General features: G+C 41.9%; 1 protein-coding gene across 8 annotated transcripts in view; it reads left to right on the forward strand.

Annotated features, from left to right (window-relative positions):
- sidt2 (SID1 transmembrane family, member 2) overlaps positions 1–15,315 on the forward strand; it is a 109,572-nt gene that overhangs the window by 51,073 nt on the left and 43,184 nt on the right. For 6 of the 8 annotated variants that reach the window (XM_073030112.1, XM_073030110.1, XM_073030113.1 and 3 more), the window contains 4 exons: positions 4,759–4,830; positions 7,716–7,787; positions 12,560–12,675; positions 13,315–13,388. In XM_073030112.1, the coding sequence (XP_072886213.1) occupies positions 4,759–4,830; positions 7,716–7,787; positions 12,560–12,675; positions 13,315–13,388 (334 nt within the window). The remainder of the gene's footprint in view (positions 1–4,758; positions 4,831–7,715; positions 7,788–12,559; positions 12,676–13,314; positions 13,389–15,315) is intronic. The other 2 variants (XM_073030111.1, XM_073030117.1) reach the window with 1 other exon arrangement.

The raw sequence follows: 15,315 nt of genomic DNA on the forward strand, positions 1-15,315 counted from the left end.
CATTCTCCTGCCTTTACCCTGTAACCTTTGACACCCTGACTAATCAAAAGAACTATCAACCTCTGCTTTAAATATACCCAGTGACTAGACCTCCACAGCCGGTTGTGACAATTAATTCCACAGACTTGCCATCCTTTGGCTAAAGAAATTCCTCTTCATCTCTGTAGGAAGATGCAGTGGATTTAGTCCTTTGCTTCACTACTTGACATATCATGACACAAATGGAGAGACTTGCTAAAGACTTTCCTGTAATGGGGAGCTCTCCATTTGTTTGGATGAGTGCAGGGATGGAGTGTCTTCAGTGGACATCATCTACAACACTTACTCATCCAGGCAATTACCACCTCTAAGGAGGGTGGGGGGCAGGCACATGGAAATCTGAAGTCCTATTCCCCTCGTCACAACCAATCTGGCTTAGAAATGTATCGCCATTCCTCATCCTCACTGGTTCTTGGAACTGCATCCCCAACAGCCCTTTCACCAGTCACTATACCATTAGAGCTGAATTTCAGTTTGAGCTTCTGTTGCTGGTATGTGATGTGCTTCATTCTCACTTTTTGCAGTTTAATCATACATTGTGGTCTTTAATGCCTTCTCTATAACATTATCAGATGTCAGAACTCAGACCTATTTAAAGCTTTACATACCTCCTCTTTTGCTTTTGTTAGTTTTGACTTCTCATGTAGCTATGGTTGTGTCATTTTTCCTTTAAAATACTCCTTCCTCTGCCCTTTAATTTAGTACCTAACTTCCTGAACTCCCTTTTCAGAACCTCATCACTTGTTTACCATGTCATTGGTACCTATGTGGACCATGACCTCTGGCTGTTCACCCTCCCAGTTAAGAATACTGAAGGCTTGATCCGAGATGTCCCTGACCATCCGGGAATTTTGTTCTCGCCCACAGAACTTCCTGTCCATCCCCCTAACAAATCCTCTTATCACCACAGTGTGCCTCTTCTCCCTTTCCCTTCTGGGTCACAGACGTAGACTCAGTGCCAGAGACCCAACCACTGTGACTCTCCTCTGTTAGGTCATACTAGGAGGGTGTTGATGAATCTCTGCTGACTTATTGGTGTCTGCCCATAGTTATGGCTATTAGATTTACTCTCTCCACAAGAAGAAGCAACACCTCTGTGTCTATCATATCAGATCCTCTCATGACCTTAAGGGCTTCTAATATCTGTTCAAGTCTCATTCTTCAGCCACCCTGTTTTAATGCTGATGCACTAGGGAGACCTGCAACAAGATTTCTCATTGAGAATGTAATAGGTACCTAATAAAGTGGCCACTGAGATTTGGAAACATTGGCCAAGTCTTTTCCTCTTGGCATGTTTTGGAATGGGTGATCAGTGATCCATCCCAAACCAACCAATGATAAATCTCGTTACAGGTACACCTTGTTAATGCAAATATCACGTGGCAGCAACTCAATGCGTAAAAGCATGCAGATATGGTCAACAGTTCAGACCAAACATCAGAATGTGTAGGAAATGTGATCTGAGTGACTTTGTCTGTGGAATGATTGTTGGTGCCAGTCAGGGTGGTTTGAGTATCTCAGAAACTGCTGATGATCTGGGATTTTCACACACAGTCTCCAGAGTTTATGGAGAATCGTGCAAAACACAAAAACAAACATCCAGTGAGCAGTAGTTCTGTGGGTGAAAACACCTTGTTAATGAGAGAGGTCAGAGGAGAATGGCCAGACTGGTTCAAGCTGACAGGAGGGTGACAGTAACTCAAATAATCACATGTTACAACAGTGGTGTGTAGAAGAGCATCTCTGAATGCACAACACGTCAAACCTTGGAGTGGATGGGCTACAGCAGCAGAAGACCATGAGACATACACTCAGTGGCCACTCTTTTAGGTACTGGAGACTCCTAATAAAGTGGCCACTGAATTATTTTTGTAAAGTGACAATCCAGGTTGTTTTGGTCAGAGGCCCATTTTTGATTTCCCAATATTTCACCAACATTCACTGTTTGTTTAAATGGTTGAATATTTAGTATTGGAAACTGAGTCACCCTTGCTAATGGATTTATTGGAGAAAATTAAATTTGTTGATGAGTCCAAGTGGTTCCACATAGACCAACCTCGTGTCTTTTTCATCTGTTCCATGCTGGCAAAGCAGTAACCTCCTTTTCATCGGCCAATTAAATCACTCAATAGAAGATCCATTATATCAAAATCCAGCTAAGCCAAGTCATGTGCCACTGAGATATTAAATAAGTTTATATTCTTTCTGGGTCAACATTGTTTTTGCTTTCAGTGAGGAAATTTTGCTAGTGAATGGGACTGCTCATTTCAGAGAGTAAAAGGGACCACGTGGTTTATTTAGAGACACAGCACGGTAACACACCCTTCGGGCCCAATGAGCCTATGTTGCCCAGTTTCACCCATGTGACTAATTAACCTATTATCCTGTACGTCTTTGCAATGTGGGTGGAACCCCACATAGTCATGGGGTGAATGTACAAACTGCTTACAGACAGCAGCAAGAATTGAACCCAGGACTCTGGTGTTGTAAAGTGTTATGGTAACCGCTACGCTACCTTGTTGTAAAGTAACCACTACACTACTGTGTTGTCCTTCTTGCCCGCAATCAAGGGAACTCATCCAGTCTGAAATGTTCCCCTATGCTGTAGGACTGCCCAGCCTCATTTCACGTGAGCACAACAATCATGATAGCTGTATTCTGTCCTCTCTTTGGAGAGGAAGAGGAGGAGGAGAGGTGACTTGATACAAGATGATAAGTATAGATAGAGTGGACAGGCAGCACCTTTTCCTAGGCTAATGGCTGATATGACGGGGAATACCTTTAAGGGTTGGGAGGAAGGTATAGGGGGAGTATCAGGGATAGGTGAGAGAGGTAGGTGCATGGAACATACTGCCAAGGGTGCTGGCAAAGGACATTTAAGAGATTCTTAGATAGGTACAATGGTGCTGGAAAGTTTATGAACCCTGTAGAATTTTCTCTATTTCTGTATAAATATGACCTAAAATGTGATCAGATCTTCACGTGTCCTAAAAATAAAGAGAACCCAATTAAATAAATAACACAAAAACATTATACTTGTTCATTTAGTTAATTCAGAAAAATGATCCAGTATTACATGTATTTGTTGGAAAAGGTATGTGAACCTTTGCTTTCAGTAACTGGTGTGACCCCCCTTGTACAGCAATAACTTCAACCAAAAGTTTCTGGTAACTGTTGATCAGTCCTGCAAATCAGCTTGGAGGAATTTTAGACCATTCCTCCTTACAAAGCTGTTTCTGTTCATCAATATTTCTGGGATACCTTGCATGAACAGCCCTCTTCAAGTCATGCCACAACATCTCAACTGAGTTAAGGTCTGGACTCCACCTTGGCCATTCCAAAACATGAATTTTCTTTTTTTTAAACCATTCTGTTGTTGATTTACTCTTGTCTTTCAGATCATTGTCTTGTCGCATCATCCAACTTCTATTAAGCTTCAGGTGACAGACCGCTACCCTGACACGCTCCTGTAAAATGTCTTGATACAATTTTGAATTCATTGTTCCCTCAACGATTGCAAACTGTCCAGGCCCTGAGGCAGCAAAGCAGCCCCAAACCATGATGCTCCTTCTACCATGCTTCACAGTTAGGATGAGGCTTTGGTGTTTGTGTGCAATGCCCTTTCTCCTCCAAACATAGCAGTGTGCATTTCTGGAAAAAAAAGTTCAACTTTTGTCTCATCTGTTCACAGAACATTGTCCCAGGAGCTTTGTGGAACATTCAGGAGGTCTTTTGCAAACTTGAGATGTGCAGTAATTTTCTTTTTGGAGAATGGTATTGAACCATTCTTGTTCAGTGTTTTTCTTATAGTGGGCACATGAACAGAGACTTTAGCAAGTTCTAAAGATTTCTGCAGGTCTTTTGCTGTTACCCCTGAGTTCTTTTTCAACTCCTTCAGCATTGCACATTGCGTGCTTGGTGTGATCTTTGCAGGACACCCACTCCTCGGGAGAGTAGCAACAGTACTGAATTTTCTCCGTTTGTAGACAATTTCTCTTACTGTGGACTGATAAACACTCAGGTCTTTAGAAATGCTTTTGTAGCCTTTTCCAGCTTCATGCATCTGTACAATTCTTCTAATGTCTTTTGAAAGTTGTTTTGATAGAGACATCGTGCCCATAAAGAGATCTTTCTTGAGAAGAGCAGGCCTGACTTTGTGTGTCTTTTTTTTATATAGGGCAGGGCACCTCTACAACCCACACCTCCAATCTCATCTCATTGATAGGAATACCGGATCCAAATAGCTTTTGTAGAAAGCATTATCCCAGAGGTTCACATACTTTTTTGAACCTAGTTTGTGTGCTTATTAGTTTAGGCAGAAGGTGTTTGTTTATTATTGTGACTTAGATGATCAGACCACATTTTATGAGTAATTAATACAGAAAACCAGGTCATTGTAAAGGGTTCACAAACTTTTTCGTGCAATTGTACATGAATGAATGAAAAATGGAAGGCTTTGTTGGAGGGAAGGGTTGGAATGACTTTAGATTAAACGGTTGTGACAACATTGAAAACTCAATGGTCTGTATTGAGCTGTAATGTTCTTGGTTCCAAGGCTAACTTTTCTGACATCTGATGCTTCTGCTGTAGTACCCTCCTTTCAGTAGACCAAGTCCTGGACTATTATCAGTCTGAGTGGAGTTAGCACCATACTCCCACATGAATTTATATGAAACTATTCATGCATTCCTGAAAACTTAGTACTGTATTCTATTTCAGCTGGCGGTTATACTCCCCAGAGCCCTGACCTCTACACTGGAAGCTCAGCTTGTCAAAGCTATGGCTCCTTTGGTAAGTACCACTATTGATGTATTAAGGGGTGCAATAGAATAGTGACTTGCTGCATTAGTAACCCAGAAACTAATTGTTGATTAATCCAGATACATGAGTTCAAATCCCATGTGTGAAAATTAGCCGCGGAATTTTAGCTAAGGAAACTAGATTTACATAACTTCACTTGCCCCATCATTGAAATGTTCCCAACACCAATGGACTCACTTTCAAGGACTCTTCATCGCATGTCCTCTATTTATTGCTTATTTATTTATTATTATTCTTTCTTTTTGTGTTTGTACACTTCTTTGCCTTTTGCACGCTAGTTGAATGCTCAAGTTGTTATGGTGATTATTCTATGGATTTATTGATTACGCCCACAAGAAAATGAATCTCCGGTACATCATAACATATCTGTACTTTGAACTTTGAATTTTTAAAAAGCTACCAATGGCAACCACGAAACACCCTGTAAAATATATGTGTTTTATTGTCACTTAAGGAAGGAAATCTACCTCTTACCTGCTCTGCCTTCAGAATCTCTCAGCAAGCTCCATAATCACCGAGCTTTGGGATATCATTCTACACTTTCTGATCCAAGCCCCCACTGGGGAAACTCAGCAAAGTGTCCCACAACTGAGTATCTTAATCGGTTGATTCTCTTGATGCAGCGTGGAGCTGAGAGTTGGCCATTATTTTGGTTTGTATATTTTTGATTTGGCAAAGATCTGGTTCACAACCAGGATCAGGCAGGAGTCAGAAACATCGGGAGTCACCTATCACTCTAGATCAGTGCTTCCCAAACTCTTTTGGGTTATCGCCCCCTTGACCCCCAGACCACATCCTCAGCAACCCCCATCTTCCTTTCTGGTCATTACATAAAAACTAAAGAATTTAGATTTACAATGCACAGTGAAAGAGTGTAGGAACTGCAAATTCAAAGCAGTGATAAATAGTTGCAAAAATCATTCGAATCTAGTAAAGCTACAAATAAAATTATTTCTTTATTATAGTAAAAACAATTTTCATCAATAATTTTAGAGTCTATATTAGTAGTACAACTATTCATTATTTTACTGCTTTTTCACCTTTCGAGAAGATGGGCTTGGTGCAGTGATGTCAGGCTGATTGTCGCTCAGGAGTCTCAGATCCTCACTTGCAGTCATTTGCTGCCTGATTTGTTGCTTTGAATGGTAATAAATCCGTGCTCTGCTAAATGTGATGTTGGAAAGGCAATAAGCAACATTTTGACCTTTTTTCCACAGTGCAGGACAGCGTTCAGAGATTCCTTTCTGCAAATAAAAGTCTGTATGATTTTTTGAACCTCAGCTTCAGTTCAAAGTCATTTTGTAGGGAGATCAGTTTTACCTTCATTCTTCCTGTTAATTCCTCATTACAAGTGTTCAAGAATGGATTTGTTACCCAATCTCAAATTTGGATCAAGCGAAGATCCTGAAATCTCTGACATGTCTTTATGCAGCTCACCCAGATGGGCACAGTATACCTGAAGATCATCATCTGGTATTCTTTCTTTCTCCTCCAAATCTGCGAGGCTTGGAAATTGGAAAAGGTCATGATGGCTAGTGTTGCACTTAAATAGGGTTAACTTGGACAGAGATGTGGAGACAATCAACACACACTAAAAGCTGGAGGAACTCAGCAGGCCAGGCAGCATCTATGTTAAAAAGTACAGTTGATGTTTCAGGCCGAGACCCCTCGACAGGACTGGAGAAAAAAGATAAGGAGTAGAGTTAAAAGGTGGGGGAGGGGGGAGAAACACAAAGTGGTAGGTGAAACCATGAAGGGGAGGCGTAAAGTAAAAACTGGGAAGCTGATTGGTGAAAGAGATACAGGGCTGGAGTAGAGGGAGTCTAATACAAGAGGACAGAAGGCCATGGAAGGGGGGAAAGGGAGGAGCAACAGAAGGAGGCGATGGGCAGGCAAGGAGATGAGGCATTTACCCTCCCCAAACCTCGCCCTCTCGCACACGTGTACACACATGCCTCCTGTCCCAGGCCAGGCTGCCTCCAGGCCTCTGGTTCAGGTTAATTGGCCACTGTAAATGTACCTTGTGATGGGAATGTGGGATTATTGTAAATGGGTGGTTAACTAGACAGACTCAGAGGCCTGTTTTTTTGCTGTATATAGTCTACTATCAAACGTCATTGATATAGTGGAGCTAGAAAGTTTGTGAACCCTGTAGGCTTTCTACAGGCTTCACAAACTTTCTGGCACCACTGAAGTGCCTTTTATTAAACTAACACTCTTGTAGTCCAAGGCAGTGGGGTAGTCTGCCAAATTCAGATTGTGCATTACTGTTCTGAGAGAGCGCTTGTACAGGTGATGGCAGGTTCAAAGTAAATTTATTATTGAAGTATGTTAACTGTGTGTCACCATATACAACTGAGATTCATTTTTTGCGGGCATTTACAGTAGACCAGAAAAATACAATAGAACTAATGAAAAACTACACATAACTAAAGCCTGACAAAGAACCAATGTGCAAAAGAAGACAAACTGTACAAATAGTAAATAATAGAGTTGTAGAGTTCTTGCAAGTGAGTCTGTAGGTTGTGGAATCAGTTCGGTTTTGGGGTGAGTGAAGTTATCTACGCTGGTTCAGAACACTTCCTGAACCTGGTGGTGTGGGTCCTGAGGATTCTGTACCTCCTTCCTGATGGCAGCAGCAAAAGGAGTGCATGGTCTGGATAGGCTGGATGGTTTGTCTCATTTTCAACCCTCCTTTAATGTTCCCCAACTATGACTCAATGACTCTACTATGCTTTGCAACCCTGCTGTGATTTCTCTGCCACTTTCCAACCCACTGGGGCCCATGTGGGAGGGAGAGTTTGCAGTTACTTGAGATTTAATTCTGAGGCTTCTGCCTTCATTGTCTGTTGCAGAGAATGGCTCCGTTCTTGGGTCAGAGGCTGTTACAGACAGCATGGAGTCAGATTCTACCTGTGGATATATGGGTAAGACCATGACTGTTTACCTGTGCCCTAGATTAACACACACAGCCAGGTGATCAGAGTGTATATGTGTGGTCCCAGTGGAAAGACTAAATTAGAGCCAGTGGTGCAAAAATTAAAAAAAGTCCTTTTCTTCAAACGATTGTATTTCAATTTACCAGGAATCTTGGAAATAACCAAAAAACAAATTCTACTGGAAGGTAACACACACAAAGTGCTGGAGGAACTCAGCGTCTGTAGAGGGAAATAGTCGAAATTTTGGGCCAAAGCCCCTCATCAGAATTGGAAAAGAGTGGGGCAGAAACCAGAATAAGAAGTGGGGGAGAGGAAGGACAAACTGGCAGGTGATAAGTGAGACCAGGTGAGAGGGAAGGTGGGTGGGTGGTGGAGGGGAGATGAAATAAAACTGGACTGTGTTGAGTTGGTAAATGGTGTAATCCTGCAACTGTCCCTAGCAACAGTATGGGTTTACCTGCACCTCAGTCACTGCAGCAGTTCAAGAAGGCAGCTCAGCACCTCCTTGGCCAAAAATGTCGACTGTTTATTCATTTCCATTGATGCTGCCTGAACTGCTGAGATCCTCCAGCATTTTGTGTGCTACTCTGATTTTCCAGCATCTGTAGATTCTCTGATGTTCACCATTAGGACTGGCTCAGGCTGCAAAGCCCACGTCCTTCCTATGAACACATGTGGCTTTGAACACGTCCACCCCAAGGTGATACTTGTGTTTCTGAGATGCAGCCGCTTGAGTTGTTAGAATATTGATGACCAGGAACAGTAAGGATTCTCTCACCTCAGCCTTGGGCCTGGGCTCAGTTGTACCTGCCACACTGAATTAAAAAAAAAATTTTATTGAAGGAATGACACAATACAGAATACATAATGCATTACATTTTCCTCCATTTTGCTTTTATATCTTACCCCTAAACAAACCTCCCCTCACCCTCCCTCCCTGAACATACCATGACAGCTAATGTATTTACAATAGAACAATTCACAAATACAAGTACAGACATTTCACAGCCATACCCCCACACTACTTCAAGACGAAGGCCCACACACATCCACAACATGTCAGATGATCCAGAATATACTCGTATTACAATTCATCAACCACCCTGTGAGGTAAATCATATGTGTGTTAAAAGAGAGGCAACTTCCCAAGTACAATCAGATGCCCTCAACTAGTAGGTAATTCCTTAAGACTCCCAAAATATGACAAGAAAGGTCCCCATTTCGAATAAAACTTTTTCACAGACCCCCTCAGAGTGAATTTAAGCTTTTCTAATTTCATTACGTCCTCTAACCAGGCAGCAGCAGATGGGGAAGTGGCAGATTTCCAGACCAGCAAGATTCTCCTACAGCCCAAAAGCGATGTAAATGCAACAATATCCGACTGGTTTGCATTTAAACTCAAAGCATCATCCGCCACACCAAATACAGCTGTAAGCGGGCAAGGTCTCAGTGTCACCCCCAAAACCTCACTGATAATTTTAAAAACCAGTGCCCAATAGCCATCAATCCGAGTGCAAGACCAAAACGCATTCACTAAACCAGCCAGAGAGAAGGAACACCTGTCACAGCCAGCGTCTGTCCCAGGATATACGTCAGCAAGCCTGGCTTTACTTAAATGTACCCCGTGTAAAACTTCAAATTGTATGAGCCCCAGTCTAGCACATGATGACGAGGAATGAATCCTATTCAATGCTTTTGCCCAACATTCCTCAGCTAGATCCATACCAAGGTCATCCTCCCACCTAGTCTTAGTTTTGTTTAGATCTTGAACTTCCAAAGACATCAGCTGAGAGTATAGAACAGAGATCAGCCCTTTATTATGAAAGCTAAGAGTGAGTTTTTCCCACAACATAGCAGGTGGTAGATCAGGAAAAGAGGGAAATTTTTCCTTGACAAAGTGGCAAATCTGCAGATATTTTAAAAAATGATTATGCGGAAGGCCATATTTACTGCGCAGGTTATCAAAACTATCAAATATGTTACCAGTGTACAAATCCTCAATGCGCAGAAGACCGTTCAAACCCCATTTTCTAAAAACTGAATCGAGCGTGGAGGGAAGAGATAGATGGTTTCTATGAATGGGACCCAAAACTGAAGCTGATGTGAACTTACAGTGGCAGCGAAATTGATTAAAAATTTTGAGGGTGGAGAGCACGACCGGGTTAGATGTGAATTGAGAGGATTTCACTGGCAAAGAAGAATACACTAAAGCTTGGAGAGACGAGGAGTGGCAAGACCGTGTCTCAAGCAGGCACCAGTTTATATCTGGCCAGTGAAGCCAAAATAATACCTTTTGAGTGTTCGATGCCCGGTAATAATGAATAAAGCTAGGAAGGCCCATTCCACCTAAGTCACAACCTCTGGAGAGTGTGCTTATTAACCCTTGGGACCTTATTTTCCCAAATAAAGGAGGTTATAGCTTGGTCGACTGATTTGAAAAATAACTTAGATAAGAAAACTGGCAAGCACTGGAACAAGTAAAGAAATCTGGGAAGTATCGTCATTTTCACTGATTGAATTCTCCCAGCTATAGTAAGGGGTAAACTGCGCCATCTCTCAAAATCAGCCTTCATTTGGCTAACCTGAGGCCTGTAGTTAGCTTCAAACAGAGATGTAAAAGAGTGAGTAATGTGTATTCCTAGATATACAAAACCATCTTGAGATAAAGGAAAAGGCAAAGATTCCTGTCAGATCTGTAGGGCCAAGTTATTAATGGGAAAGCATTTGCTTTTTTGAAGGTTCAGTTTATAGACAGAGAAGGCTCCAAATTGACACGATAGCAGGACTGCTACCTACAGGGTCGCTAACATAAAGTAAGAGGTCGTCAGCATACAGGGATACACGGTGTTCCATGTCTCTTACCCAGATAAGAGACACGCACCAAAACTTGACAAGCAATCCAAAAGAGATTAATAACATTTTTGCAACTTTTTATTCCTCTCTGTATACCTCAGAGTTTCCCTCAGATATAACAAATATGGAACGTTGTTTTAGATAATTTGGAAATACCAACTCTTGAACCAGAGGAGGTGGAGAATTTAGATCGGGCTGTTGGGCAGGAAGAGATTAATAATGCCTTTATGGCTACGCAGAGTGGTAAGTCCCCAGGTCCTGATGGTTATCCAATGGAATTTTATAAGAAATTTAAGGATAATCTCATACCGGTTCTTCTAGAAGTGTTTCAGGAATCTTTGGAGAATGGTTCCTTACCCCCTACTCTTTCACAGGCATCTATTTCACTTCTTCTTAAAAAGGACAAGGACCCGACTCAATCTGGATCATATAGCCCCATCTCACTTTTGAATGTGGATGTAAAGATTTTGACTGAAGTGCTTGCGTGCCGTTTAGAATGCCCTCTTCCCAAGCTAATCTCAGATGATCAAACAGGTTTTATTAAAAATCGCCATTCTTTTTTTAATATCCGTCGACTGGCTGATGTGGTTTATTCACATAGTGATTCTCCGAGTCCGGAGGTTGTTATCTCCTTGGATGTGGAGAAGGCGTTTGATAGAGTGGAGTGGGTATACTTGTTTAATGTTTTGGTGAAATTTGGATTTGGCAGAATATTTGTAGCCTGGGTTAAGCTATTATATCACTCGCCTTTAGCGTGTGTACAGACGAATTATTCTCGATCTGACTATTTCCCATTAACACATGGCACTCGCCAAGGCTGCCCATTGTCCCCTCTTTTTGCAATTGCAGTTGAGCCTCTTTCTATTGCACTTAGGTCAACTACATTATTTCAAGGCGTTAGGAGAGGGGACATGGAACACTGCCACACTGATCTTAAAATGATTTTGAAGCTTTTCCAGCAGTCGTTTATTTTTATCCTTTAATGATCAAGCAGGGTAACTGATTTTAAAGCTGTGGGTAGAAATTTGTCCTTGTTTTCCATGTATGTCCGTTTCTGAGATGGGAGATTACTGTGAGGAAGAGGTTGCCAGGAGACCAGCATCTGCAGCCACACACCCTGCCTGTGTTCACTGTCTTGTATGCAACAAAAAGAATGTGAAAGTTTCAGAGACTGGATGATGCCTTTGGATTAGTTCCCCGCGTTACCAAGTTACCATAGCGACACCTCACATGTGCCTGTCTCTGGGCAGTATGAACAAATTTGGAGCTTTTGTTGAGCCTGCAGTTTATGGAGAGGAAGAAATTTATATTACAGAGGATACTATAACAAGTGGCGCGGAAGTGTAATGGTTAACATAGCGCTCTCACAGCGCCAGCAACCGCTTTCAGTTCTTACTGGTGTCTGTAAGGAGTTTGTACATTCTCCCAGTGACTGCTTGAAGTTCCCCTGAAAGCTCTGGATTCCTTCCACATTCCAAAAACATGCAGGTTAGTAGGTGAATTGCTCACATGGGTGTAATTGTGCAGTGCAGGAGGATAGTAGGGCCAGAATGGCCTGTTACTGCGCTGTATCTCTAAATAAAGTAAAATTCTGCCCACACCAGCTGTAAAATAAGTCTATCCTACTCAATCATTAGCTCATAATCATCAGTGCGATGTCTATCCTCTCTGTTTCCTCAATCCTTCTGAGGTCAGATCCACAAAAGGTCGTCCTTACACTCTCCATTCCTCTTTCCTTAACTCTATGGATCCTGCCGGTGACACTATTGCTAAAGAAAACAGATTTTACTCTCCCACCCATCTAGACCTCTGAAACTTTATATGCTGCATCCTCAGTCATCTGAGAATATTGTATTTGCATCTTTACCCTGTTGCCCTGCTATACCCACTTGCCCTGTTCTTCACAGAGAAACCGTTGGACAATGTGATCCGACCTCGCCTCGATTCTCTCAGCTCCATTGAAGAAGATGAGTATGACACACTGGCAGACATTGATTCCGATAAAAATGTTATCAGAACCAAGGTAAGTGAGCTGAAATCCAGCAGGTAGTTTTAGCTCGGTGCTCATGCTGAGGGAAGCGGATGCTGCTGCACAGATGAGTATTCATTACTTCAGCTGAAGCCCTTGTACTCTGTTTGTCTCCCTGCACTGTGGCTTGAAATACTATCCATTGATGTACTCGAGTGCAGAACAATCTGTCTGGATGACACTCGAGCAAAATCTTTTCACTGTAACTTGGCACATGTGACAATAAAGAATCAATTAACAAATAAAGTACAGCAAAAATTACCTTGGAACTTGGCGAAGAATTTACATTTTTGTATTGTGCTTTTCTGTACAGGAAATGTAGCAGGCAAGCTTTACTGAAACTGTATCATTTCAAGTATAAATGATAAGTCAGTTTAGGTTGATTTACTTTAGGTGATCCACTTTGCAAAGATCAGTCAATGAGCTTTTTTATAGAGTAGCCCCTACCCAACACTTTACAATTACTTGCATGTTGGTTCTAAGTAAATGGCTGAGTTACTGTACTGACCAACATTATATTTTTCACATTGTGTAGGGGATGAGGTTTTGTTTGACATTCCCGGGAAATGTCAAGGCACAAAGAAAGAGCAGCAGACCTTTCTAAAAAGATGTTTCTTTCTCTCCTGTTTGCAGAAGTTTCTCTATGTCTCTGACCTTGCAAGGAAGGACAAGCGAGTTCTCAGCAAAAAATACAAGATCTACTTCTGGTTAGTTTTCTAATATGGGGGTGGGTGCCAAATGTTTTATCGTGGTCCTGGTGTTTCATCTCCCTCCTTTCCCAAAACCTGAGGAAAAGACGTTTGGTTGTTAAAGTCATAGAGTAATGTAGCAGTAATGAAGCAGGCCTTTCGGCCCAACTTATCCATGCTGACCAAGGTTCTTGCTAAGTTAGTCCAATTAGCCCATATTTGGCCAATGTCCCTCTCAATCCCTTCTGTCCATGTACTTATCTAAATGTCCTTTAAATATCATAATTGTACCTGCCTCAGCCACTCTCTCTGGTAGCTCATTTCCCCTCTGTGAAGAAGTTCAAGATTCAGATTTATTTTTCGGATGTATGTGGAAACATGCAGTGAAATGCATCATTTACATTAACAACCAACACAGCCATGATGTGCGTGGGGGCAGTCCACAAGTGTCACCACACATTCTGGTGTCAGCAACACTCCTCCACTGCTCAGAACAACACAGAACTCAATATGCGATAAAAGGTCTCCTTTGGTCTCTTTTAAATTTTTCCACTCTCACCTTCAACCTATCCCCTTTAGTTTTCAGTTCCCCTTCAATGAAAAGACTGTGTGCATTCACCCTATCTAAAGATAAAGATCAGCTTTATTTGTCACCTGTACATTGAAACATACAACGAAATGCATCATTTGCACCAAATCAAATCATCGAAGATTGTGCTGGGCATTCCCACATCCGACGCCAACATAGCATGCCACAGCTCATTAAACCTAAATGTACAACTTTAAAATGTGGGAGGCTGCATTACGGCCTGGTATTGGAACACCAATGCCTTTGAGCAGTAAATCCTACTAAGTGTAGTGGATTCAGCCCAGTACATCACGGGTAAAACCCTCCCAACCATTAAGCACATCTACATGAAACGCTGCCGTAGAAAAGCAGCTTCCATCATCAAAGATCCTCACCACCCAGGCCATGCTCTTTTCTCACTGCTGCCATCAGGTAGAAGGTAGTAGTGCCTCAGGACTCACACCACCAGGTTCAAGAGCAGTTACTACCCCTCAACCATCAGGCTCTTCAACAAAAAGGGATAACTACACTCATTTAAGGACTCTTTTATCTTGTTATTTCATGCTCGTTATTTATTGCTATTTATTTATTATCTGTATTTGCACAATTTGTTTACAGTTTCTGATGTTTATAGTGTACAGATCCTGCTTACAGTTACTGTTCTATAGATTTGCTAAGTGTTCCAACAGAAAAAGAATCTCAGGGTTGTATGTGGTGACATATATGTACTCTGATAATAAATTTTACTTTGAACTTTTTGAAAAAACACCTGAGCATCCAGAGGAAAGGCACACAGTCACAGGGAAAACGTACAAATTCCTTACAGGCAGCAGTGGGAATTGAACATGGGTCACTGGCACTGTGCTAGCCGCTACACCACCATGTCGCCCTTTATACCTTTATACTACCTAAGCCCCTCATGATTTTATACACCCCTCAGTCTCCTAGACTCCAAGGAATAAAGTACATGGCTACCCAAAGTCTCTCTATAACTCAGGTCCTTGAGTCCTGGCAGCATCCTCAGAAATGTTTCACAGACAGGACGTAGTGAAGCTCGTTCTGATTCGGTAAGTAACATCAGGCGCTTCAAATAAGCAACTTGAGTGACACTTGCTGATGTGGAAGTGATGGGTCTGCCCTCTTCTGCACCTGTGGGGAGCCATGACATCAAACAGCACGGAAACAGGCCCTTTGGCCCACAATGTTGTGCCAAACTAAATTAAGCTCATGTCACCAAATTATTTCTTTCTGCACATAATCTCTTGAAAGAGGTGTCACAGGTAGAAAGGGTGATAAAGAGAGGTTTTGGCACATTGGTCTTCATAAATCAAAGTATTGAGTACAGGAGATGGGATGTTATGTTGAAGTTGTATCAGA

This window comes from Hemitrygon akajei, chromosome 26, assembly GCF_048418815.1.
Source record: "Hemitrygon akajei chromosome 26, sHemAka1.3, whole genome shotgun sequence".
In the NCBI taxonomy this organism is placed as follows: Eukaryota; Metazoa; Chordata; class Chondrichthyes; order Myliobatiformes; family Dasyatidae; genus Hemitrygon; species Hemitrygon akajei.